Source organism: Vipera berus (assembly GCF_964194415.1).
Source record: "Vipera berus genome assembly, chromosome: 5".
NCBI classification, from domain to species: Eukaryota; Metazoa; Chordata; class Lepidosauria; order Squamata; family Viperidae; genus Vipera; species Vipera berus.
Window position 1 is genome coordinate 86361108 of NC_138207.1, and position 26276 is coordinate 86387383.

General features: G+C 40.8%; 1 protein-coding gene across 2 annotated transcripts; it reads left to right on the top strand.

Annotated features, from left to right (window-relative positions):
* The first annotated feature begins 3645 nt into the window (after window positions 1-3645).
* TYSND1 (trypsin like peroxisomal matrix peptidase 1) lies at window positions 3646-19108 on the top strand. Of its 2 annotated transcripts, XM_081328678.1 has the most exons (6): window positions 3646-5056; window positions 10416-10546; window positions 12436-12621; window positions 14668-14831; window positions 17242-17317; window positions 18120-19108. In XM_081328678.1, exons 1-5 carry the CDS (start codon window positions 3915-3917, stop codon window positions 17263-17265), a joined length of 1647 nt encoding a protein of 548 aa, XP_081184804.1. In that variant the 5' UTR covers window positions 3646-3914; the 3' UTR covers window positions 17266-17317; window positions 18120-19108. The 2 variants fall into 2 exon arrangements, with proteins under 2 accessions (XP_081184804.1, XP_081184803.1); XM_081328677.1 differs by lacking the exons at window positions 17242-17317; window positions 18120-19108 and having other exon boundaries at window positions 14668-16766.
* Window positions 19109-26276: the final 7168 nt, after the last annotated feature.

Sequence of the window (26276 nt, forward strand, 5' to 3'; positions counted from 1 at the left end):
ACAGACTACGTTGATTTGGAGTTTTCCCAAAACAACACTGGGAAATTTTTCTTTTATCTTAAAAGAACATGGATTGCCAACTAGTCGTAAAAAGCTAACAAAATTATTAACTCTTGGGGGTAGAAAAGAGCAAACAGTCCAATGCCCACTCCTTACAAGAATCCAGCTCTAAGCATCTCCAACAGATCTCTTTGTGTCCTTTGCCAACAGCAAAGCAAGGCTCATTCCCTTCCCAGTGAGTTGGTTTCACAAACAGACAGCTCTTAGCACACTAGCAAGCTTTCTCAAACGTGCAACAGCATTTTGACTTGCATGCACCTTAAAATGTAAAAAAGTTGAAAACAGGTCACCTTTTAAATAAGACACTCCTTCAGGTACCTAATGAGGGCTCTTCTAACAAGGTGAGGCCTAATCTCTGTTGCTCTTGCTAAGCCTCAGTTTCATAATCTGCATTGGCGCCTTTATTGGAACCTGTTTGCTTGCACTCTTTAACATAGTAATTTGTGTATTTGACAAACTGTGCAATGGCGCACGCAGGAAAAGGATTACAATGGGCAAGATACCAAATCCCTGCCCATCTTGCACATTCATGATGTTATACATACAGGTAAAACTCGGAAAATTAGAATATCGTAAAAAAGTTCATTTATTTCAGTAATGCAACTTAAAAGGGGAAACTAATATATGAGATAGACTCATTACAAGCAAAGCAAGACAGTTCAAGCCGTGATTTGTCATAATTGTGATGATTATGGCGTACAGCTCATGAAAACCCGGGACTTAATGAAGCACAGTGGACTAACACCAGCAGATGACATGGCTCCCCAAATCAACACAGACTGTGGAAACTTCACACTGGACTTCAAGCATCTTGCAATTTGTGCCACTCCATTCTTCCTCCAGACTCTGGGTCCTTGGTTTCCAAATGAGATGCAAAAGTTGCTCCCATCAGAAAAGAGGACTTTGGACCACTGAGCAACAGACCAGGTCTGTTTTTCTTTAGCCCAGGTAAGATGCTTCTGACGTTGTTTGTTGTTCAGGAGCGGCTGAAGCCCATGTCCAGGATCCGTCTGTGTGTGGTGGCTCTTATGCACTGACTCCAGCCTCAGTCCACTCCTTGTGAAAGTGCCCAACTCTTTTGAATGGCCTTTTCCTGACAATCCTCTCCAGGCTGCGGTCATCCCTGCTGCTTGTGTACCTTTTTCTTCCACCTTTTTCCCTTCCACATAACTTTCTATTAATGTGCTTTGATAAAAGCACTTTGGGAACATCCAACTTCTTTTGCAATTGCATCACAATTATGACAAATCACAGCTTGAACTATTTTGCTTTGCATGTAATGAGTCTATCTCATATATTAGTTACCCCTTTTAAGTTGTATTACTGAAATAAATGAACTTTTGCACGATATTCTAATTTTTTGAGTTTCACCTGTAGCTCCCCTCCCATTTTCCTCCCAACAAGAACCATGTAAGGCAGATTGGGCTGAGAGAGAGTGTCCAATAGAACAGAATATTTGTAGCTCAAGGTTGAACTGTGAAGTTCTTGGTGGTTTCTGAGCTTGGTTGTTTTCGTGCAAATGTTTCATTACCCAACCAGATTAAACAAGATATTACCCAGTTGAGTAATAAAACATCTGCAAGAAACCAAGGTCAGAGAGCACCAAGGACTCCAGAGAGTGAATGACCTGAAGTCAAGAGAGTGAGTTTCCCTAGCTGAGATGGGATTAGAATCCGGGTTATCCTGTTAGCACCTTAACCACTATCCCACACAAACTGGACACAGTATATATAGTGGGTTCTGAGGGATGCAGAATAGACCAGAACAATTACATCCCCCGTTTTAGAAATGCTATCAATGCATCCTAACATTGCTTTCTTCTTTTCTCTATGGCAGCTTCAAGACATTGCTGACTCATGTTCTGCATGTGATCAGCTAGAATTCTAAGATTCTGATGATACATACTATTAATAAACAGGCATCTTTCGCCCCATAGACTGATGTTTAAGATATTTCAATATGAGAAATGGGGAGTAATGTGATGGAGCTTAGCAAAATAAACTCAGAGACTTTTTTCAGAGCAGAAGTGCTGACACTTTCTACTTAAATATAACAGTCTCTAGAACAGAATATTAAAATGGTCTTCAAGATTTACTTCAAGATTTATAGTTTAGCCCCAGGGAATGAGGAAGATAAATTATTGCTCTCTGTGATGAGGTAAGGTTTTTTAATTAGTAGTAGTTTGTATATTAACTCATTCACGGGATTATCCACACTGGATTTCTGCTCACTGTCTGTGATTGACCTGGATGAAAATACATTGCTGATTCTTCCTAATTCAGCGGTGCTTCCTACTCTCAGGTAACTGCCAATTCAGTTATACCCTATAATGTATTCGTATTTTTGTGGGGGTTTTTTGTCTTGCTTGTCTCTTAATACGGTTTTAGTCATTGAGATCTAAGAAATTAGGTGGGACACGTTCCTATAGATAGAAATAAGTCACACAACTTCAATTATGATTATTAAAGCTGAGCTACAGAATCACACAACTTCAATTATGATTATTAAAGCTGAGCTACAGAATCTGAATGGCAATGAAGCTCCAGGAAAGTTTTAAGATCCTGCTATGTATCTTTACTGACATAGTAATTGTACAGATTTCAGCAGCCCAGGTCTGCTAACCCTACCTGCATTTGCTCAGCAAATGTTTTGTCATGTTTGTTTATTTATTTAAACTGTTATTTTTAGCACCATAACACTGTGGGGTTGTTAATTTAACTGGGTTTTAGATTTACTCTTGGGGCTTGAATTTAATTTAATTGTTTTAATTGATTTTAATTTTTGTATTTCATGGTTTTAACTGCCCTGTAAACCGCCCTGAGTCCTACGGGAATAGGGCGGTATACAAATTCAATAAAATAAATAAAATAAAATAAACAATTAAGAGGATTTCCCAGGCTTGCAGCTAAAGCCGGTATCGACAAGAAGTATAATTATTTCTGAACGAGGCTGTAAAGGGAATGACGGATGTTATCCAGCACAAATGATAATGTGCAGAATACAGACTACTAGGATCTAGCGGTCTTCTCAACTTTGCTAAGTCGGGATACAAATTTTTCCCAGAAGTGTGCCCTTAGATAGCAATCGATAGGCACGGTCAGGGGCTTGGAAAGTTATTCGCGTTGGAATTAACCCGACATTTGTTCAACGACTCTCTTCTTTGCTTCCTGATTTCGAGTTAAATAAGAAATCCCAAAGATAAGGCCAAAACAAAAAAAAATCTATGCAGCACTCAGAACTTTTATTTCAACGCCAGTCTGCGCTTATCACTGTAATATTTATGCCGAATGACTCTGGCACTTGATCCAAAGAAGGATCCCTTCCAGCCAAATTAAAACAATTCCAATTAGGGTGGCAGTTCTTCAAGGTGACAGCTCCGCCATAGGAATCAAACAGATTCCGAAAGCTCTCTTTGCTATAGGTAGCCAAACGTCTAAAAGCAGCCAATGGGAGAGGACGTTCCTTGCACGAGTCTCCTCCACCAATCGTAGCGCCGTAATTGACCGATCAGCCAATGAGAGCGAGCTTAGCTCTTTTCCCCTTAGCTGCTTATTCCGGGTTTGTCCGATGCTTCCTCTCCGCCTCGTTGGGGGTTTCGCGGCTGGTCCGGTGCGTCCCGGGACTTGGTGGAAGCGCCGAGGCGAGGGGGCTCCGATCTTCCCGGTTCTTGGAAGGGGCAAGGAAGGAGCAGGGCAGGACTGAATAAGGCGACTCTTGGAAGTTGACGGACTTTCTTTGCCTTAAACTCCCCGCATTTTGCAGAACTGGGCTTTCCCTTTGGCGCTCTCCCGCTTTCCTCTCCGGGCTATCAGTAGAGAGATTCGCCGGTGAGGGACCTCGGTTTTATTTTCCCTATGTCCGAAACTCTGGGATCGACAGCAGCCCGAGCTGGTTGCGTGGTCTCCGTGTCTCACTCCCAGGTCTCCCGCGGACCTTGCAGCGGCAGCGGTGTCCTCTTGAGTCAAGACCCGGGGATTGTTCTTTGCCACGGGATCCTCTTTTCCCCTTTCCTTCTGGAAGCCGAGCATCCTGATTGGTCTCGGGGCAAAGTTCTCCTCGCCGATCACTTCTCACCGGGCCTCCGGATCCAGGTGCTTAGGGCAAATGGATGCAGCAGCAAAGCGAACCGGAATTGTCTGGCTGGCGACCTGGGGGAAGATAAACCAGGGTTAAGGTTCAATCCACTTTCGAATCGGCTTCGATCCTCCCACGGTGGGAGGAACTGTGAAGCTGAGCTCCTGATGGTAGTCGCCTGTCCGCAGTTCCACGAGGCGTTCTCCAAAATCTTCAGTGCTTCAGATCAGTGGCATTTTGGAGGGAATGACTTTGAGCAGGAAGTCAACTCTTTGGAGCATGACTTGCATTGCTTGCACTGGTTTGCTCTGCTGAGGATCCTGGAGCCTGATTCCTATGGGGCAGGTTGGGTGAACTGTATTCCGGCCCGATCCCTTAGGAAGGGTGATACAGTCTTTGCGTGTGGCTCTCCTTTCGGCTCATTTTGCCCGGACATTTTCATGAACACCCTTAGTAAAGGGATAGTCAGCAACCTGGCAGGAGCAAACAATGCCCTCCTCTTGATTGACGCCCGTTGCTTGCCTGGCACTGAAGGAGGAGGCGTCTTTGTCATGTCAGGAATCGGTCCTCATCTAGTTGGAATCATCATAGCGCCGCTTTGCTGGAAATCCACTGAGTGGGTTGGCTTGACTCTGGTTTGTGCCATTGATTCCATTCTGGAGAGTGTTGCGGAGGTGCTTTCTGGGTCTCGTGGTTTCCTGAAGCCTTGGTTGCTCCCCGTGGAACTTGTGACTAGATCGCATACTATGATGGTACTCGGAAATGGACTGGACAAGCACCTGTTGGATGCTGTGGTTCTGATAGAATGTGGGTTAGCCTGGGGGTCTGGGGTGATGATAAATTCAAGGCTGTTATTAACCTGTCGGCATGTGGTTGGCCGAGCACCAAATGTCCATATCAGGTTTTTAACTAGTCCTAACAGGTGAGTCTGAATTTTAATATTTGCTTCTGTATTTCTTTGTTCTCCTGGGTGTCTCTGATGCAATTTGTGCTCATCTGAGCAGCGTAGGAGAGTTTTGGGAGAGTGTATGTGTGGCAGTCTTGAGAATGTGACCATGCACATTCTCATTCTCAGACTGAGGGAGATTCAGCCTCCCCAGCCGTTTTCTGTTTATAGGTTGCTAACTTTAAAGATTTAGGCGAATCTAAGAGCAACTTTATTTTATTTATTTATTTTTATTTTAATTCCATTTATATCCCGCCCTTCTCCGAAGACTCAGGGCGGCTTACAAGCTTAGCAGTAGCCTTCATTCTATGTATATGCCTGCTTATTAGGGCTTTCACACCCACCCCCCCAAGCGGCATTATTACAAAGTCAGCTTAATTGCCCCCAACAATCTGGATCCTCATTTTACCTACCTCGGAAGGATGGAAGGCTGAGTCAACCTTGAGCCTGGTGGGATGCGAACCTGCACTAATTGCAGGCAGCTGGTGTTACTTAAGGAGGCATTAGCCCACTGCTCCACCAAGGCTCTTTAAAGATTCTGGGTAGGTTCTAAGAATGAAAAAAACCTACAAGAATAGAATAATAAATTAAAATGATGAAAACAACAGTGATAATAAATCAATCCTCTCTTCATACATGGACACCAATAAAATTTAGCAAGGTTTGAAGGACCAGTGAAACAAAACCTTAAAAGAGTTTTTAAAAATGTTTTTATTTTATTTTTTTCTAAAAAAAAGTTTCTAAAATGAGGAGGAAGGAAGCTTTATGCACCTTTACAGGTAAGAAGTTCCAAAGTGTAAGTCTCTTCACAGAAAAATATTGTTATCTTGCCACATCAGAAGGAAGAAAGTTTATTCAGAGGAGTTCCTATGATGTCCTTACTAGCTATGTAACCCATAGCTCTGTGTATAATTATCAATCTAAATCAATCTACTGCAGGATGAAGGCTCCTCATGGAAGGTTATGGACCATTACAGGTAGTCCTTGAATTGTGACCGCAATTGGGTTTCCATTGCTTAGCAAGGCAGTTGTTAAGTCATGCCTAATTTCACGATCTTCTTTGCCATGTGTTATTAAGCAGATCACTGCAGTTGTGAATCGTGCAGTTGAATGAATCCAGCTTCCCAAAGACTTTGCTTGTCAGAAACTAGCTAGGAAGGTCACAAATGGTGATCACATGGCTGTAGGAGGCTGCAAATGTAAGTTCATTCAAGTTACCAAGTATATAACCATAGGCATGCTGTGATGGTTGGTAATATGAGGACTGATTGTAACTCACTTTTTTCAATGTCATTCTAACTTCGAATGATTGCTAAACGGATGGTTATGAAGTCAAGGATTAGCTGTTTACTATCCATTGCATGATGATAGATGATTTTCCCAATGAAGGGTGGAGGGAAAATGATTGGCCCACAATCACTTAGCTGACTGCTTTTCTTAAGGGAGGGCTAGAATCTGGTCTTCCTGTTCCTAGTCCAGCAATTTAAGCATTGAACTGCACTGGGGATGGATGGATGGATGGATGGATGGATGGAGAGAGAATTTGAGTTACATTTATTATTCCATTTGTGCTAAATTTTTTGCCTGCAAGTTCTAGAACTATGCTTTTTGTTTTTTGGAGTTAAAAGTATGGAATTTTGGATTGCGATCAAATATGAACTCTTGGAGAAGCAGCGATTTCTGTGGAACTACAGTAGCTTTAGATTCCACCATATCGGAAAGGAGTCAAGTAGGAGGATAATTTGTGTAACTTGAGTAATACGCTGCAGTTCCCATCTTATGCATTCAGTCATAAATTCATAGAGTGCCACCTATAGAAACGAAAACAGATACGGTGAAAGTGAAAATCCATTCCAGACTAAAATTCTTGATAGTTACATTTGAATTTAAGTTGTGGTTTGTGTCTTTTTTTTAATGAACAAATGGATTATAGTGCTTTTAAACCTACGTGTTAAAATCAGTGCCATGTTAAATGTTGAATCAGTGCCATGGTGGGAGATTTGGTGGTAATAAGAACAACAGTGTAAATACTAATAACTAATTGTGATGTAACAGGAAACATGGAGAAAAAAAGCACAGATTTTTTTTTTGGGGGGTGGGATGGATAAGTATTTATGCAACCTTGACATTAGTCATCTATACTGACCCCCCTGACTCCTTCCATTCTCCCCACCCACCCCCACTCCAAAATGCTCCCTAAAACAGAACCAGCTAATGTCGCTTGGGAGTAAAAGAGGAAAACATTTCAGCATCAGCCCTTTTGTTTCTTTTCAATATGGCTCTTCAGGCCTTGCTCTCTTGTTTGTCTTTGTATCATCATCTCCTTCTCTGGAAATGTGTTTTAAAAAGCCATAGAGAAACAACTGTAATCCAGAAAAGCCCATTAAGAGTAATTTGGGCGAGATCCTCATCCTTTGATCTCAGATTTGCCTTTTGATGCTTGTTCCTTTGGGTGTCTCTGAAGCAACCTGAATGCAATCATCTGAGCAACACAGATAAAGTTTGGGAGAATGCGTGTGTGGCAGTCTTGAGGGTGTACAACCTCATTCTCAGACTGGAGTTTGAGCCGCCCCAATTTTTCCCAGGCAACATTGCCAAGATTGGCTGTAGCCCAGTTTGGTTAAGGAAGGAACCCAATTCAGTTGAGGAAGGAGACTGGTCTGTAGCCTAGAGATGCAGAAAAATCAGAAGGATTCAAATCCTGGTTCTAGTGGCTTCAACACCCCTCAGTTTTACATCTCAGGAAGGCATGACCCAGCTCTCTCATAGAAAGTATCTGAGGGCTTCCGGTTTGCGTTGCAGCGAGATGGGACTCAGGAAGGCAGGGCTCTGCCTTCCGCACCTGATTTTGCCCTGGTGGGGGCCCTAAAAAGGGCCTAAAATTGTCCTGAGGAGACGATGAAGACGGCGGTCTTTCTGTTTGATCCAAGGAAAGCCCTCCAAACTGGCAGGGGAAAGACCGACTACATTCCTGTGGCTGGCCATTAGCTGCTGACAACTGAAGAAAAAAAAAGCACCAGTTAATACGTCGTAAACAGCATGTTTGAAACTGGGTGAGAATATTGATCCTTTCTTTACTATTTTACAACTGAATTTCCTGGAAAAGGCTCCCAAGAAGCTAAAAACCTCTGTATGTAAATAGAAGCAGCATTTTAATTTTATGGGGGACAGAAACATACAGTATTGAAGTGGAAGTAACATAAAGCTACAGCTTTGATAAATTTGAGAACTGAGATAACTGTTAAGATTTTCTCTTTGAAAAAAAATTGAGAAATATAAGAAATCAATCCTTTGTTTTAAGAGTGGAAAATGGACTTTGAGTGACATCTAGTGGTGGATTTGTGTATAGCACAAAAAGAGGCAAGAGCACTGAGATACAAAAAATAACATACAACTTAAAATATGTATCCCTCCTAATTTAATATATATTTATTCCCTCAATTTCTTATTCTTTTTGACCATAGCTAAGAATGTATTTAATCTATTTAAACTTTAAGCATTCCATTCAATAGTTCTAATCATCTAATCCTTTAACTCTCATTCAAAACACATTTTATGCTTTTCTTATCACCACATTTAAATAATTAAAACATTTGCTTTTGTTTAAATCATTTCAACTTTTTTTTAACAGAAAGAAAAAAAACATAGTTAAGAAAAAAAATCATCCCTCTAAGAGTAATATATTTCAAAGTTTTTCCATTTCTTTAGCCATATTCAAACAAATGTTTCTAAGTATTCTTTCTGATAAGTTCCATCATCTATTTTCTGAATTTCTATTTTAGTCTTTTTTCTCTGGCTGTTGCCTTTCTTAATCAGTATGTTTTGCTGCATCATTTGTTTCCCTGTAAGGAATTTTTTCTCATTCTTTTCCTTATCTTCAAAATTGCTTGGACATGTTGAAATATTTCCCATTTGGATTAAATCATGATTTTTTATTTTATATGGTTCCATCTTCAAGTCTCTATCCTCAGAATTATGCTCAGTCATCTCTACTGTATTTTCCTGGGAAATTTCTTGGAGTGAAATTAAGTTGGAAATGTTGATTCATGCTCTCAAGGTTATTCTGGATTTCTTTGTAGTTTAAAGTCATTGTCCTTTGAAATTGTTGCCACTTATATGTTTCCTTTTGTAAAGTATTCATTGATTCAGCTTTCTTACTCTCACTTTGTTTACACAGCTGCATTTTCTAAAAACTTTGAGGGTCAGAGAAAAAAAATCCTCACCCACCAGCAGGTGTCAGCGTTTGCTCATTTTTCAGGTCTTTCTAGTCTTTTTTTTTCTCTCTCTAAAGGGTAAGTTTCGCCGCTTCCGATAACCAAAAGGGAGGGAGCAGAATCCCCCTCCCCCTTTCCTTCTTCGGAGATCTCTTATTTTGGGGACTTTCTTCTTCAGGAAAATAAGTAGGATAGACAAAATTAATATTCTTACCCAGACTCAAGCATGCTGTTTTAAATCTGCTTAATTTGAAAGGTTATGACTTCTGTTGTTTCCAACTATGGCTGAACATGCAGTTAGTCAGCCCTTTCTTCTGTTGGTTTCTGGGAGGCTTCTCCTGGACCATTCGGAGAGACCACTGTCTCTGGGAAGTCCCTGGGATTTCCTTCCTTCATTCCACCCCTTCAGGGTGGGTTCTGGCCCCTTAGGGTCCCCAACAAAAGGAAATTCCAGCCCAAGAGTTCGGCATTCCGAATCTTCAGACTGCTTGCTGGAAAACAGGAACAGGAAGTCAACTAGAGGAAACTTTAATCTACTCTTATTGAATCTGGTGATACTAGAGGATCTCCAGGAATGATGACTCAAGAACAAACAAACACCTTTCACAAAGAAATATATTCTATGCTACAACTAATTCATCAATTGTTGAATGCAAAGAGGACATAAAAAGAAATCATAATGAGACTAAAAACAATTTAGACAATATAAATGAGCAAATCTACAACTTGAAAGTTCCCAGATAACGACTACCAAGTATGAACAAATAATCCAGAAATCAAAAGACGAAACAGAGGCAAGGGATTTAGAGATGATAAAAGAAGGGAAATATAAATGACTATATAGAAACAAAATACTGCAAGAATTAGCTATAACAATGAAAATGCAAAAGACCTTTTACCCCTTGGACCTGCAAAATATATTTGATGGCAAGGAAGAAGATTTTTAAAAAGGGTATATAGAGCTGTTAAGGGAAATGTCACAACTTGGGAGACAGGGAAACTTTCTGCAAAACTTTCTGGTGGATTTTATTTGTCGTGTCCTCGTTTTGACCAGCTGAACAATGCGAAATCATGTTTTGTTTTCAGTCTCTCTCAAATGTTGATTTTTTTTCTCCTCCTAGGGATTCTGTAGTGAAAGGAAATGTAGTGTTTGCAACAAAGGACTCTTCTCCTTATGATATCGCATTGGTAGAGATGGAAGAAAGTTTATCCACATTGCCAGAGCTTGTTCTAGCACCAAAATTTCATCCAGGTGAGAGCAAAGTAACAAATCCAGGTTGGCACCTCTTCTTTTGTTTTTAGTTCACATAGGGCTGTAAAGAAGAATAACAGAGTTGGAAGGGACCTTGGAGGTCTTCTATCCAACCTCCTATTCAAGCAGGAGACCCTATGTAATTCCAGACAAATGGCTGTCCAATCTGTTATTGAAATCCTCCAGTGATGGAGCACCCACAACTTCTGGAGGCAGGTCGTTCCACTGATTTATTGTTCTCACTGTCAGGGAGTTTCTCCTTAGTTCTAGGTTGCTTCTCTTCTTGATTAGTTTCCATCCATTGCTTCTTGTTCTGCCTTCAGGTGCTTTGGAGAATAGGTTGACCCATTCTTCTTTGTGGCGACTCCTCAAATATTGATGTATTAAATATTGTTGTCCATCACTTAATATTAAAAAAAAATGAAGCTGGCACTTATAAATAATGCATCAAACATTTCATGGGAAAGCGTGAAGCCTTACATATTGAAACCATCTTTGCAGTGATAGGCAAATCTATTTTAAATTTGTCCTGAAACTGAGTTCCAGACAATTCCTTTCCGTGAAGCAGGGTGAATCCATTGCTTTTCCTTTCGAGCAGGTTATTTTAATCATTTTGGAAATATTTGGAGCTTGCAACAGAATTATTTAGAGCTTGAAATACTTCTAAAGCATTCAAAAGAGCTCTTAGGAAATAAGTGTTTTGCACACACAATAATTACTTCATCCTCAGAGTTAATGCTTTAAATGGTTTACAGCTACAGTGTTTTTCACAGCGAAGCTATTTATGGATATCTGCACGAGCAGGTGGAAGAGCAGGTTTCGGGTGAAAAAGTGACTTTTGAGTGGTCCTCGCACCTTATGGCCATTACAGTGACCCTGTAGTCACATGATCAAGCTTCCTCTTTCTGCTACATATTCAAGATGGTCAGTGATTAATATTTGTGTGTATTTATAGGTAAGGGTGTAGGTATATGCATATGTATGTGTATAGCATGTTTATATGTGTGTTGTGTATGTTTATACTTCTGAGAGCAGGCAACAGAATTTCATTTTTAATGTGTGCCACTGTGCCTACAGTAAAAATGACAACAAAGGTTATCTATGTGTGACTCAGCTGCTGGGCAACTGGCATATATTTAGAATAGTTGCAAAATTCCAGGGTCAGAAAGTCTACAAAGACAACAATAAAGTGGCTTCCAACCTTCATCACAATGAACATAAGCTAATATACAAACTTTTCACCTTCTTTTAAAGTTGCAAATAAAAAAACTCTCCTCCCCATATAGCAATAGCAACAGCACTTAGACTTATATAACACTTCATAGTGCTTTGCAGCCCTCTCTAAGTGGTGTACTGAGTCAGCATACTACCCCTCCCCAACAATCTGAGTCCTCATTTACTGACCTCGGAAAAATGAAAGGCTGAGTCAACCTCGAGCTGGTCAGGATCGAACTCCTGGCAATAGGCAAAGCTAGCCTGCAATACAGCATTCTAACCACCACGCTACCTCAGCTCCTAACTTTTATTTGTACACAATCTAGAAATCATATTTTCAGTCCTACTTCAATACTTCCATTAGGAGTTACCAGAGATATCGAACAAATTGTTTATCCTGGGTCAAATAATCTGATTTCATATTCCTTCTTTTTGCTCTGTGCAATCTTGATCTTTAAATGGTTTGTATTATAGCGCAGGATTTGATCTTTCATCACTCTTTAGAATTTTAAAGCTTTCAGTGGCCAACTTTGTAAATCCCATAAAGAGGCATCATCCAGGATTTCTTATTGCAGTTGTTCCATGTCCAGATTCTTTTCTTCCCATAAAGAGGCATCGTTCAGTACACGATGAGAAGGTTCTTGATGACTGTTGTCTGGTTTGAACTTTTTCAGGAGAAGATGTGAGTATTGTGAGTTTTGGTGTCTTCGGTCAGGCCTGTGGACCGTCTGTGACATCGGGAATCCTCTCGGCTGTGATCACCGTGGAAGATAAGCCAGTGATGCTCCAGACAACCAGTGCAGTTCATGGCGGCTCGAGTGGAGGTGCCCTTTTTGGCACTCACAGTGGGAAACTTCTAGGTAAGATGGGTAGATAAAATAAATGGACTTTGCAACCAACCAAATTCTCAACAGTTAACCCAAAATAGAAACATCCAGAACAGTAATACAAAGAAAAATATATAGTATAGAATTATGGTATAGAATAGACTGTAGAATTCCCAGGAGAATTATCAGAGTCTGGGAGACAAAAAGTATATACTGTATCCTACCTATCCTATCTTCTGTATTCTCAACAATACTTGCAAAAACACAGAAGCTGCCGGGTAAGTGGAACATATCAACTTGGAAAGCTATTCGGCAAGAGGCTAGAGACAGAATCAAGACATTTGACTTGTCCTATCAGATGGAGAATGGGACACGGTGGCTCAGTGGGTTAGGATGCTGAGCTTGTCGATCAGAAGGTCGGCAGTTTAACGGGTTGAATCCTGAATGCCGCATAACAGAGTGAGCGCCTGTTACTCGTCCCAGCTTCTGCCAACCTAGCAGTTCGAAAGCACATAAAAATGCAAGTAGAAAAATAGGGACCACTACGGTGGGAAGGTAACAGCGTTCCGTGCGCCTTTGGCGTCTAGTCATGCCGGCCACATGACCACGGAGACGTCCTCGGACAAGCGCTGGCTCTTTGGCTTTGAAACGGAGATGAGCACCGGCCCCTAGAGTCGGAAACGACTAGCACGCATGTGCGGGGGAACCTTTACCTTTACCTTTTTATCAGATGGAGTATTACATGAGTAAACACTGGCTTGAATATGGTTAAAAGAGTAGAGAACTTTGAACATAAAGGGGCCCGATAACGAGAGGGATAAGAGATTTAAGCAATATAGTATGTTTTACAATATATGAAGTGTAAAAATATTGGGAAGATGTAACTTTCATAAATATAAGTGAAATATAAGCTGATCAGAAAGTATATGTTATACCCAGATGTTATAAGATAGACAAGAAGCACAGTATTTTTATAATACGTGAAATATGAAAATATTGGGATGGTGTACCTAAATGGAAAAAGATTGTTTTTTTAGATTATTAACATTGAGAAAATCATGTGTGATGACCCAGGGCCCCGAACGGAGGCAAAGCAGTTGACTGGCAAGAGAAACGGTCTTTTAATCACTGCCCAAGTTCTCCAAAAGCTCCCACCTAAGCTGACAAGAGTTCAACAAATGCACTGCACAGGCAAGACAGATAACACAAAAATGTAAACAGTCCTTTTAACTCTCGGCTTGCCTGCAGTCTGCAAGGAGAGACTTAGAAATGTCTTCTGTGGTTGTGAAGCACAAACCAACCGGTCCGGATTTCAAAGTGTCCAGGTTAGACAAGAGCACAATTCACTATCTCAAGATAGCATGTTTGTTCCCGGCAAGTGCCCCACCCCACAGCGTCTCCTTATATCTTAGTCTCCAGGTGTGCCTTGTGACGTGGGGCGGGACGGTCTCCTCCCGAGCAATTGAGCCTGCCTCCGTTGTTCTCTCCTCCTCTCTGCTCTCCTTGCTCTAGGATCAGGTGGGGGGGCCTTGCTCCTCGCCTGCACTCTGCCTTCCCTGTTCCACACCTGAAGGGCCCTGGCCTGCCTCAGCCTGCTCTTCCCTACAGTCCTCCGAAGCCACAGACACCCCCTCCTGGGCCTCAACAAAGTACTCCATGTCATCCTCGGAGTCAGGTTGTGAGGGAGGCGTGACATCATGACTGATGAGAAAAATCTATGGTATATAATGGTTACACTTTCTTTGTCCTTGATTTTACTTCCTGAGGATATTCAGTTTAAAGAAAACAAGTTTCTAGCTTTCAGTTTAAGAAAGGCAAGGCTGTTGTGCTTTATGTGCTTTACGTGTCACTGAGCTGCAATTCTCAGCAGACCGAGCCACGTGCCTCTAGCACACACACAAAAAATTTCTCACTTTAGTTCCTACAAATTATTCAGCTCTTTGAAGGTTCATTTTAACAGTACAAATCTCCCTAAAGCCTGTCCTCAGTCTCATCTCCTTTGACGTTGCATTTTTGCCCCTTTGTGTGTATGTTGGGATATTGAATTCCGTTCTTTTGTCATCTGTGTTCCATTCGCAGGAATTGTTGCCAGCAACACAAGGGACAACAGCGTTGGTGTGACCTACCCTCACTTAAACTTCAGCATTCCCATTACAGTCCTGCAGTCAGCCATCTTGGAATATATCCACAACGGAAGCCTGCATGGCTTTCAAGAACTGGACAGAGTAGGAGAAAGAATTCAGGTGGTCTGGAGGCTTCAAAGGGAACCCTTGGAGATCCCACTCAGCAAACTATGAGAATTTCCATTGAAGGAAGAGCAGAAGAGTATTGGCTTCATAGGTCATAGGTCAAGGCTTACCTCTTGAATAGTCTCATGCTGCTAGACAAGTCCCCGCTACACACACACTTGTGCTGGCAGAGAGGGCCTATTGCGGATCCTGTCAGTCAAAGAACTCTATTGGGATCCAGAAGAAGAGTCTTCTCTGCTGCAGTGCTCGCCCTTTGGAATATCTTATGCTCCAAAGTGAGGTCTGTCTCCACCCTCCTATCCTTCCCGAAAAGCGTGAAGACCTGGCTCTGCCATTTGGCCTGGTGACCAGATGGGGAAGTTCCACAATCTAGCAGATGGCTGCTAGATTAATGGCAAGCCCCACCTCTCGGCTTGCTCCCTGCTACCCCATTTACTCAACTTTTATTCTCCTATCGCTGTATCACTGTTTCCCTTTTCATTCTTGACTCTGTTGTTCCATTACTTTGCTTATTGTTGTTTGCGCTTCTTTTCATTTCTCTTGTTTTGATTGTTGTAAGCCGTTCTAGAACAGTCCCAGGTCAAGATAGGCAACATGTAATTCTAACAAAGAATAAAATGCAGTATGTCCTGATTGGCCTGTACTGGGCTAAAGTGCTTCTATTTCTACTGTAATCAACTCCACTGATGGAGGTAGAGGTAAAGGTTCCCCCGCACATGCGTGCTAGTCGTTTCCAACTCTAGGGGCCGGTGCTCATCTCTGTTTCAAAGCCGAAGAGCCAGCGCTTGTCCAAGGACGTCTCCGTGGTCATGTGGCCGGCATAGACGCCAAAGGCACACGGAACGCTGTTACCTTCCCACCGTAGTGGTCCCTATTTTTCTACTTGCATTTTTACGTGCTTTCGAACTGCTAGGTTGGCAGAAGCTGGGACGAGTAACAGGTGCTCACTCTGCTACGCGGCACTCCAAACTGCCGACCTTCTGACCGACAAGCTCAGCATCCTAACCCACTGAGCCACCGCGTCCCTTTTCCATTGGTGGAACTGACCCCAAATTAAGGGATTAGGAGGTTGTACAAACAAAAAGGAGTTTCATTTGTTTCAGTAGCTTTCTTGGCTAGGCATTTCATTTGATTTCAGCAATACCCACTTAAGCCTTCCTGCCCTAATTTGCCATTATAGTTGGTCCTCAACTTACAACCAAAGTTGGAACCAAACATCTTATCACTAAGCAAGGTGGCCATTAAGTGAGTCGCAGACAATTTTACAACCTTTTTTATTTTTTTTTGCCACGGCTAAGTAAATCACCGTGGTTGTTAAGTGGAACACACAGTTGTTAAGCGAATCCAGCTTCCCCTCTTGGGTTTGGAGCCGAGCACTTGAATTTTGATCCCTTGACCACAGAAATGCCGCAGTGGTTATAAACGCAAGATTGGTTGTAAGTCACTTTTTTCAGCACCATTGTAACTTTGAATGGTTGCTAAATGAATGGTCATAAGTCAAGGATTACCTGTATTTCCCTGACGCTGTCTATCTTGGTCAAGCACCTTGCTTATACTCGTTATGTACTGCATTTTTCCATTACGCCTGGAATTCTGTTTTAGAATATCTTCCTTCAATTCCTTTGCAAAAGCTCATTTTTCTATTATCCCATTCCATATATAGCTTATGTTTTACCCTTGGCTTCCCATTGCCTTCCTGAGTAGTTGAAATGTGTGTTAATTCTTGGGAGAACAAATCTTTCTTCTTCTTTGTTATGGTGCTATATAAATAAATAATAACAGAGTGCTTTATCTTTTCTACTGAATAAGGCACTTAGTACCTTTCTCTGGCCACTGGATATTTAACTATTCACCGTTTTAAATACTGGCCAGTTTCTCTTTTGCTTGGTTTGTTGAGCTTTTTCTGAAAAATAAAAAACTTCAAACATCTTCAGAGATTTATAAAACAGGCCATTTGTGTGACAAATGGAAATGCCCATTTGTTTCATAACAATATAAAGTAGTGCTTCTCAACCTTAGCAACACTAAGAGACCTGGACTTCAGCTCCCAGAATTCCTCAGCTATCCTAGCTGGCTGTGGAATTCTGGGAGTTGAAATCCAGACCTTTTAAAGTGGCCACAGTTGAGAAACACTGATATAAAGCATCTTGGTTTGTTTTGATCGTAATGCATAAATCAGGGTCCTGTGGTTTGTTCCACAATCTTTGAGTTTAGAATTCCTGCTTTAGAATTATGCATGAATGCAGTTAAAATTCAGCTTCAGATATGATTTTCTGTTAAATAATGATGCTGTTTTTCCTCCTTCAGCCCCTTATGCTCTCTTAATGTAGATGGACACTGCAATTTTTAGAAATCTTGAGTTTTTCTGATAATTGACTTTCTTTCCTTTGCATTCGCATTTTAGCACAGTTCAGCAGGACCCAATTAAGTATGAGTTCTTTGCCAAATTTAACTTCACTAGCTGAAGCAGAATAATCAAAGTAATTATTTGTCATAATTATGAAAAATAAATGAGCGATGCGGTGGCCTAGAGGTGAAGATGCTCGACTCCCACTTGTAAGGTTGAGAGTTTAATCCTAGGCAGAGGCAGAGGTTTCTCTGTCAGGGCACAAAGAAAAAATATTTGCTGTGAACTCCGCATAGGTGTCAGGAAGGGCATTCGGCCAGTAAATGCTCAGCTCCATTCAGTCAGGTTGATACCACCCTGAAGCAAGGGATTTCAGAGTCGTAAAAAGAAAAACAAATATAAATGTAAGTTTTGAGAATTGCTTGGTTTGAAGAATTTATGCAAACAAACATATTCACATCTTGTGTTGTATGGCAGCTTGGTGAATCCAGATTTCTAGATTCACTTTAACTATACATACCATGATTTATATTGGGAACCGAGTTTGGTGTGGATATGGATGTAGGTTGTACAGCTAATCATCGATTTACAATCACAACTATGATGAGAATTTCCAGGGCTTTTTTTCTCATAGAACGCTCAGAACGGAGTTCCGGCACCTTTTTTGGATGTAACCTTGTAGGGTAGGCAAGGCGGGTTGTATGACATGTGTGAGTTCTGGCTCCTTTTTCTTTTACAAAAAAAGCACTGAGAATTTCTATTGCTAAGACAGTTAACATGTGTTAAAGCAAAGAGGTACTGGACAAAAATACATACTTGACTAGAAAAAATGTTGGGAAAATATGTAGATTTTAAACCTGAACTTTTTTTATTAGGTATTATGCCAGAAAAGATTGATAAACAAAGCATATATTTGATTTTACATGTGATAACAGCAGCAAGAATCATATCTGCATAATATTGAAAAAAGGAAGAAATACTATCAGAGGAAGAAATAATAAAAAAAATACTAGAATGTGCGGAAATGGACAGACTTACTGCGAGGTTGAAAGAAAAAGAGGAAACAGAATACTATCAGACTTGGGACTTACTTTATCAATGGCTGGAGAAAAGAATAAAGGATTAGGAATTAAAATCGTATTAGTGAATGATAAACTCAGACAACGCGTTGTTGAATAAGTGTTATTGAATTGTATGGAAAAAGTGAATAAAAATTTTACCAAAAAAAAAAAAGTAATTTACCTTCAGGTGGAGCATGCCTGAAATTGACTAGAATTTGAAACAAAAAAATTTAAAAAAACTTCCTGGAAAAAAAAGACAGTTGCTAAATGAGGCATGCCTGATTTTACAACCTTTTTTTGCCATGGGTGTAAGTAAATCACTGCAGTTGTTAAGCGAATCATATGGTCTCTAAGCAAATCCAGTTTCCTCTATTGACTTTGCTTGTGAGAAGCTGGCTGGGAAGGTTGCAAATGGTGATCGCATCACACACACACACACACACACACACACACACACACACACACACACACAGGATTGTGCAACTGTCATAAATACCTGCCGGTTGCCAGGTGCCTGAATTTTGATCATTTGATCCTGTGGGGATGCTACAAACAATGTAATTGCGAGGATCAGTTGTAAGTCTGTTTTTTGTGCCTTTGCAACTCTGAATGGTCATGAAATGGAACAGTTGTACGTATTTAAAATTTATGGCTCCATTATATTTCTTGGAAAGAGTTACACATTTTACGGTGCACTTGAGTGCAAATCAGCAAACTGTGTCGTGGATAAACACATTAATCTACGTTAGGATATCAACCTAATAATTCACTATTGCACTCTGTGATAGAAAGATACCTACGCATGAAGATTTGAACACAGATGGAATGAGTTTTGTACCAAGCAATGAATAAATAATGTTTGTGCGAGTTTAAAATGAGTATTTATTCAGCAATCCTATTTAATCCTGCTTTGCTGCTGGGAAGCCAAAGTCCTATAAACCATATCAAAGGTATATAGAATATAAAAAGCTGTGTTCTAAATTCTATAAATTAACAATGAAGTAATATAAGATTACACAGATTAAAAGGACACCAGGAGCACTTTTTCTTAAGTGATCATTGCCATGTATTCTGGGTTACTTTTAGCTGATTTCATTTAGCAGGCACGAAAAGCCCTTGAAATAAGGTCCATTAGGGGACGTGGTGGCTCAGTGGGTTAGGGTGCTGAGCTTGTCGATCAGAAGGTCGGCAGTTTGGCGGGTCAAATCCCGAGTGCCGCATAACAGAGTGAGCGCCTGTTACCCGTCCCAGCTTCTGCCAACCTAGCAGTTCGAAAGCACGTAAAAATGCAAGTAGAAAAATAGGGACCACTACGGTGGGAAGGTAGCAGCGTTCCGTGCGCCTTTGGCGTCTAGTCATGCCAGCCACATGACCACGGAGACGTCCTCGGACAAGCGCTGGCTCTTTGGCTTTGAAATGGAGATGAGCACCGGCCCCTAGAGTCGGAAACGACTAGCACGCATGTGCGGGGGAACCTTTACCTTTAGGGTGGATTTTATTTTCATAAACTCATGCGGCCGTCCCTCTTATATACCATATATTTCTGCGTAACTCACAACAACAATACAAATACATTAAGAGACAATGAAAAAACATTAAAAAGAAAGAAAAACAGCATCTTAAGCAGCATTCTTTAGTAATAACAATCATGACAGGTCTTCAGCTTTAACCAAATCTCAGTGTTTAAGAGAAAACCAACTTTCTAAGGCTTCCGAAAGACTAGTGGCGCAGAGGCCTGCTGGATTGTGAGGGAAGGGTATTTGCTAGCCTTGCAAGGTCGTCCAGACAAGAAGCACCACCCAGATGGACTAACCCTACTTTATTGTAAGGTTACAGTAAGAGAATCTTGCAAGTATGAAAATGCATTTCTCTCCCTTTACAACCCTTTATACCTCAAGACTGCCAACAAAAGTGCGTATAGTCAAGGCTCTGGTCTTCTCAGTTGCAATGTATGGCTGTGAAAGTTGGACCATCAGAAAGGTTGAGTGCCAAAGAATTGAGGCTTTTGAACTATGCTGACTCAGGAATTCTGGGAGCTGAAGTCCATGAGTCATAAAAGAGCCGAGGTTGCCTACCCCTGACCTAGTTCCTATACAATCCATAGCCCAATGTGGTGTGCTTAATTTTTGTGAGAAGCCAGCCAATTGTGAGCTATCCAGTAGAACAACAAAAAAGTGTAATGTGTGAACAAGAATAATCGGAAGTCTACAGCTCCTAATCCTGGCAGTAGGGAAGGTTGTTATTACTGCTGGCCTTTGCAAGTTTCTGCTCCTTTAATTTTTTACATTTCTTTTTATAAAGCCATTCCCATTAGCGGTCATCCTCAGACTGGATTATAGCAAATTCTATAGCTTAACTCTGGATTTCATCTCTTCTGCACCTGCTTTACAAGAGATAAATCCTAACCTAGTATCATATAAATGATGCTAGGAAGATGGGACCTGGGAAAGATAATTCTCCAGTGACAGGAAAATATTGCATTGCTCAGAAATGAAAAGCTCAATTTTTTCATTTTAATACTTTTTTTTTCTCCTTGGTTCCTGAATAACTCTGATTATTGGAGGTTTGCTGGAATGATTTAGTAGAGACCTGGATACAGTTTGGATAATGAATAATCAGACCTTAAGGCCAAAGACTTCCTAATTCTTGCACACAGTTTAAGGTTCTTGTGCTAATCATGTAATGTATGAAAAGACCTTTTAAAAAATATTTTAATCGTGATATTTTTTTTAAAAAAACCCTAACCATGCACTAGAGGGCAGCCTGACTCTTTAGCAGCTACTCCTATTCAAATGTCCAAGTTGGATTTCAAGTGCACAGCAAGGACACCAGGACTATTTGAGAAGTTCTGGACAAAAGGATTCATTTTGTGCAATTACTTTCACCAAAGCAACACCAGATTTTCTCTTAGTTACCATGGGAAAGGCACATGTTCTCTTCCCAAACCAGCCTTGACATGAAGAAATCTTGAGGGATGGATTTCAGAATCCTCTCCTTTAGTGTTTCCCAACCTGGGCAACTTGAAGAAATGTGGACTTTCGCTCCCAGAATTCCCCAGCCAGCATCTTCAAAAGACCAGAAACCATATTTTATTTTTAAAATGAATTAATCTACAATAGGGCCCAATAAGTCAAAAAATGGCTGCACTAATGTGCAACAAGGAAAAACAGGACACAGATGTGACAAATATCTCTGTTGCTCTACTCTAAAATTGAGAGGGAGGGGTAAATCTTGTTTTGGAGCCCTGGTGGACTCCAAAACACTGTGGATGGTATTGGGTGACTTCTTCAGATGGCAGGTGTCTGAGGAAAAGGCAGGATTGTTGTCATTGTTGAACTTTCAATCCAGCCACTTGTGTTTATGAAATGAGGTGTCCACCTTAAAACATCTTGAGATGCTCTGCTTGGAACACATACACTTCTTCTGCTTGCTTGGTCTGGTTGAGCAAGGAGTGGTACCTCTCTTAACCCTGGCCTATAATCTTCAGAAGCGGAAAGATTTTGCTTAGCTTTGGAGAGTTTCTCAAGATGTGGGAACAAACAGCAGTCTAAACCAACAATAAAGGGAAAAGACCTAAATTCCAGCTTTTGACATTCTGGAGGAATTGACAGAACGGCCTGTTCATCTTGCTTTGCCCTTCTTTATTAAGAGTCCCCTCATGTCTGCCATCTAATTGGTCATTTTGAGAATGGATGCTTAGTACGGCCATTTTATTTCATGAATGAGCCAAATATATGCTCTCCAGGTTTTGCTTTATTGAAGGTCAGTGGTGCTCAAGGAGAAGTCCTAGTCCACAGCTGGTGTCCTGCAGATGTTTTGGGCTGTAACTCCCATCATCTCTTGCTGTTAGTTACGTACTGGTGATAACTGTAGTTGAGATCCAGAGGATCTGGTGTGTACCAGGCTGCCCCTGAGCTGAATGTTGGAGAAGCACATTCAACTTTCCCAGTTTCTTCTCTAAAATAAAACATCAAGTTGCCGGCTTGTTAATCTCCACTGGTGCCTTTGACTGCTGCTTAATCCACTTACATTATTTCTTTGATGGAACTGAATTACATCCCAGCTTTTCACCAGGATTTGCTGTCCAAGATAGCTAACACTATTTTAAAACACACACACAGCATTGAATTCATATTAAACAAACAGCTCCCACCCAAACCTCTTTAGTAGGTACCTAGCAATCGCAGGCACACAATGGTGATATAAGTGAGATTAAAAGTGATCATTGTTAATCTCTGCAGGTCACAGTGTGGCTAAAAGCTTAGGTGGAACTCTTATTGTTTTTCTGGTCAGCTGGCAGTCCCGCACAAAGGGAAGGACTGGTCTCTGCTGGGGAGAAGGCCTGCTTCCCCCACTTTGTAAGAAAGGCGTTTCCAAGGAAACTGACATTGAACTTGTAGCATTGAATGGCCTTTCCTTTAGCAGATGCATGAAATCACCTCCCAAAAATCAACAGGAAGGCGTGCAATTAAGCTTGTAAAGCGGCTTTTGGCCCCAAGTACCATGTTCTCCCACAATTGTGTTACTTCAGCCTGTCAAAGTTGATTTCCGTTTTTCTCTGCTGTTGCCAAGAATCTGACAGGGGGATCACTTACAAAATTCTGAGACCTCACGTCTTTGTTTCTTGCTCCTTCAGCTGATGGGATCCCCAGTTTCATTAATTTCTTCTGCATCACAATATTTTCCATATATCACATAGCAAAGGACCAGGCAGAATAACATTCACACTCGGAAAAGCACTCTAGCATATTCTTATGCCAGACAGCTATTATAAATTTGAGCTTAAGGGTGAATTTACTACTTGTTATTGTGGCTAGAAGCACATCTCATGTGTTTTGAACAGAATTTTTAGCCAAGAAGACATTTAGCTGCCATCCACCTTCAGGGCAAAGCAACCCAGTCTTGATTTTCCCTCAGTGCCATGTACTCAATAAACATATTGTGCCATAACCCAGCAGGTAGTGAACAGAACCAAGCAAACTTCTCAAGGAAGAGTAAAGGAAGAAGTCTCCACCTGAGTACATTTGAATGCTCAGTGTTGATGCTCTGTCTATTTGGGTAAAATTACTTCTCAGTGTACCTTAGCATTGCTTAGAACAGGGGTCTCCAAATTTGGCCCTTTGATGTCTAGTGGACCAACTCCCAGAATTCCTCAGCCAGGCATACTGGCTGAGGAATTCTGGGAGTTGAAGTCCACAAGTCAGAAAAAGAGCCAAGTTTGAAGACCCCTGGCTTAGAAGCATGCATCAAAATAGTGGCTCGAAAAATAACCGAGAATGAAAGGAACCCAAATCCTAGATGAAATTGATCAGAATTATTTCTAGCATCCTTGGCTTTGGCCTTGCCTAGATAGTTTGGGGCATCGGAGGAGTTAGTCATGTCAGCCAGATGGCGTTTTCAGAAGATGACAGCCCATCCTTGCTCAAGGGAGATGGAAGCTGCTACCAGCCAACATCACTTCCAGTCTGCTGGTTTTGCCATACATTCTACATCTCGTGTTGCAGTCACATACTGGAAGGTTATGACTGTACTTTTAGCCCTGAATCAAAGGTGGACCTAAAATTTTCTTTCTGAGTAGCTATAAGCAGCTGGCTAAATTTGTTTTTCCCTCCAGCTGGGCATTTTCAGAAGGATCACAGCTTATCTTTGCGTCTAGAATTTCATGCCTATTATTTCTGAAAGCCCGATGTGTTAAAAATTAGGATTTGGAGAGCTTTTCTCTGGCAGCATCCCACAGAGAAGGGGCTTTAAAGAGTCAGGAGGGTCTTAGGAGGGTCCTATTTTGCAAAAAGGGAAACTAGAGATGAAGTTATACGAGCTGCTTATGATACTAAAGTTGTGATTGCTAATCAAGAAGTTTTGGTCTTAAAAGAAATTCCTCCAAAGATTTTAAGGAGAAGGAAGGATTTTACATTTCTTGTGCAAGAGCTCAAGCAACGAGATATAAGGTTTAGATGGGAGATCCCAGCTGGGTTGATGGTGACGCACGAAGGTAAAAGGTACCGTCTGGTTACTGTGATGCAAGCGCGTGATTTCTATAATAATGTTTTAAATGCAACGTCATTAACATCGCTGGAAGCTGAAAAGGGATCTGGAGAAGGAGTGCATCAAGAGGTCGAAGGTGGTCAGATAGAAGACAACGGTGTTGGAAGAGATCAAGATACAACTTCGTCGGATGATTCTATAGAACAGAGGGTGACGCGTGCTGCTGCAAAACGATCTAAGAAGAGAAAATAGCAGGATTTGCAGAAGTCTATGGAATTTCTACGACGTATTCATAGTCAAGTATGGGAGGTGGGAAAAGATTTGGGTGTAGACGCAATATATTTTTTATATGTGGTGGTTTTGTGGAAAGGGTGAGTTTTTTTTTTTGGGATTAAAGTTTGGTGGAATATATAGAAGATTTCCAAATGGAGGTTAAAGTTTTGTTCGCAATTTTTTTTTATTGTTTGGAATAATTATAGATGTGCTGGAAGAGGAACGGCCGATTACAGAAGAGTGGACTTTAAAGTTTTCTGATTTGGTTGAGGTGGCAAAGATTTTGGTTAATTTGAAAGATTATTTGTAAGAACGTTATATCATGGAATGGACAAAATGAATGGAGTCTATTTAGGACAAGTATAGGCTGAGAAGTATTATATAGTATTTGAATAATTCTTCTTTCCTTTTTTTTCCTGTTTTTTCCCCCTCTTTTTATTCTGGGGTTTTTTTTTCTTGTTTTTAATGTATATTTAATATTGTTAAGGTTTGTTTTATTCTATATAAGCTAGAAAGTGTTTCTTTTATTTTAGTTTTTTATATATATTTAATATTGCCAAGGGTTGGTTTATCCTATATAAGCTAGAGAGTGATGGATTTTAGAATTTATAGTTGTTAGTACATGGTTGCTTATGTTTGCCTTTCTTTTTTTTTCTTCTCTTTTTATATATATACCTTGTATTCAGCTCTGGGAAGTCGGGGGGGGAGGGGGGGAGGCAGGGGGGGGAGGAGGGAGGGAGGGAGGGGGGGAGGTAGGGGGGGAGGAGGGAGGGGGAAGGGGGGGAGGAGGGAGGGGGAAGGGGGGTTTTTTAAAGGAAAATTGTATTTTAAAACTTTTCAATAAAAAAAAAAAAAGAGTCAGGAGGGTCACATTGAGATCAGGTTGTGGTCACCCTCTTGAATTTTTTACAGCACCAGCTCCAGTGTTGCCTTGTCGAGTCTTTGTAAATGACTAAAACAGCATAACTTTAAAATTTAATAAAAAATAAATTAAAAAAGCAAACGGAGAGATAAAAATCATAAAAATAGGAGGAAAACAAAAATAGTTTTACAAGTGCTTAATAATCAAATATTTAACAGGTTTACTGACATCTCTGGACGTTTACAAGAAGAGAAGTGAAGTAGATTTGGTTGGAATATCCAAAACTAGTTATGGCCACTGTCTATATTGATGACCATTTTAATCCCATCTGCCCTTGCTCTACTCTTTGATTTGTATCTTTTCAAGAGTCCAGTGGGGTAGAAAACGTTTGCCATAGAATTCTTGGCTCAGAACTACATCTTTCTTCCCAACAAGAGTATGCTCAACTATGACAAGATGGCTGCTATGACAATATAATTAAAATAATGGGCAGAATTTTGATTATACTATCACGGTGGCCATCTTCATTTTTATTTTAAAATTAACAGGAATTAGAGATACTTTGACCAATTGCAAAATCATAAAGAGTTGAGTTTTAATTGGAAGAAAACTTTATACCACTTACCTCCAGGAGCTCAAGAATTCAATTTGCAATGAATTCTAACAACGGTTAGGATAGTTAACTAATGAGCTTGGTGATGTTTGATAAAGTCTTGATTCATGCAACCATGTTGTAACTTTTCATTCAATGGGGATTCCCAGCATTTATTCGTAACATCTCTCCTATGCAAAAACCCAGGTAGAAACAATATTGTTTATGTCAACTTTGGGGTCCTTGTGGCTCTCTGAACTTGGATGTTTTCTTGCAAACATTTCTGTTGTGATTCAGGGTCAGCCTGTGGGTTCGGCAG

Excerpts from the sequence above, each read along its gene's own strand:
- TYSND1 (XM_081328677.1), top strand. The coding sequence starts at position 3,915 with ATGTCCGAAACTCTGGGATCGACAGCAGCCCGAGCTGGTTGCGTGGTC. Across the intron at positions 10,547-12,435 it reads AGCACCAAAATTTCATCCAG|GAGAAGATGTGAGTATTGTG; the intron begins GTGAGAGCAAAG and ends GAACTTTTTCAG. Across the intron at positions 12,622-14,667 it reads TCACAGTGGGAAACTTCTAG|GAATTGTTGCCAGCAACACA; the intron begins GTAAGATGGGTA and ends TTCCATTCGCAG.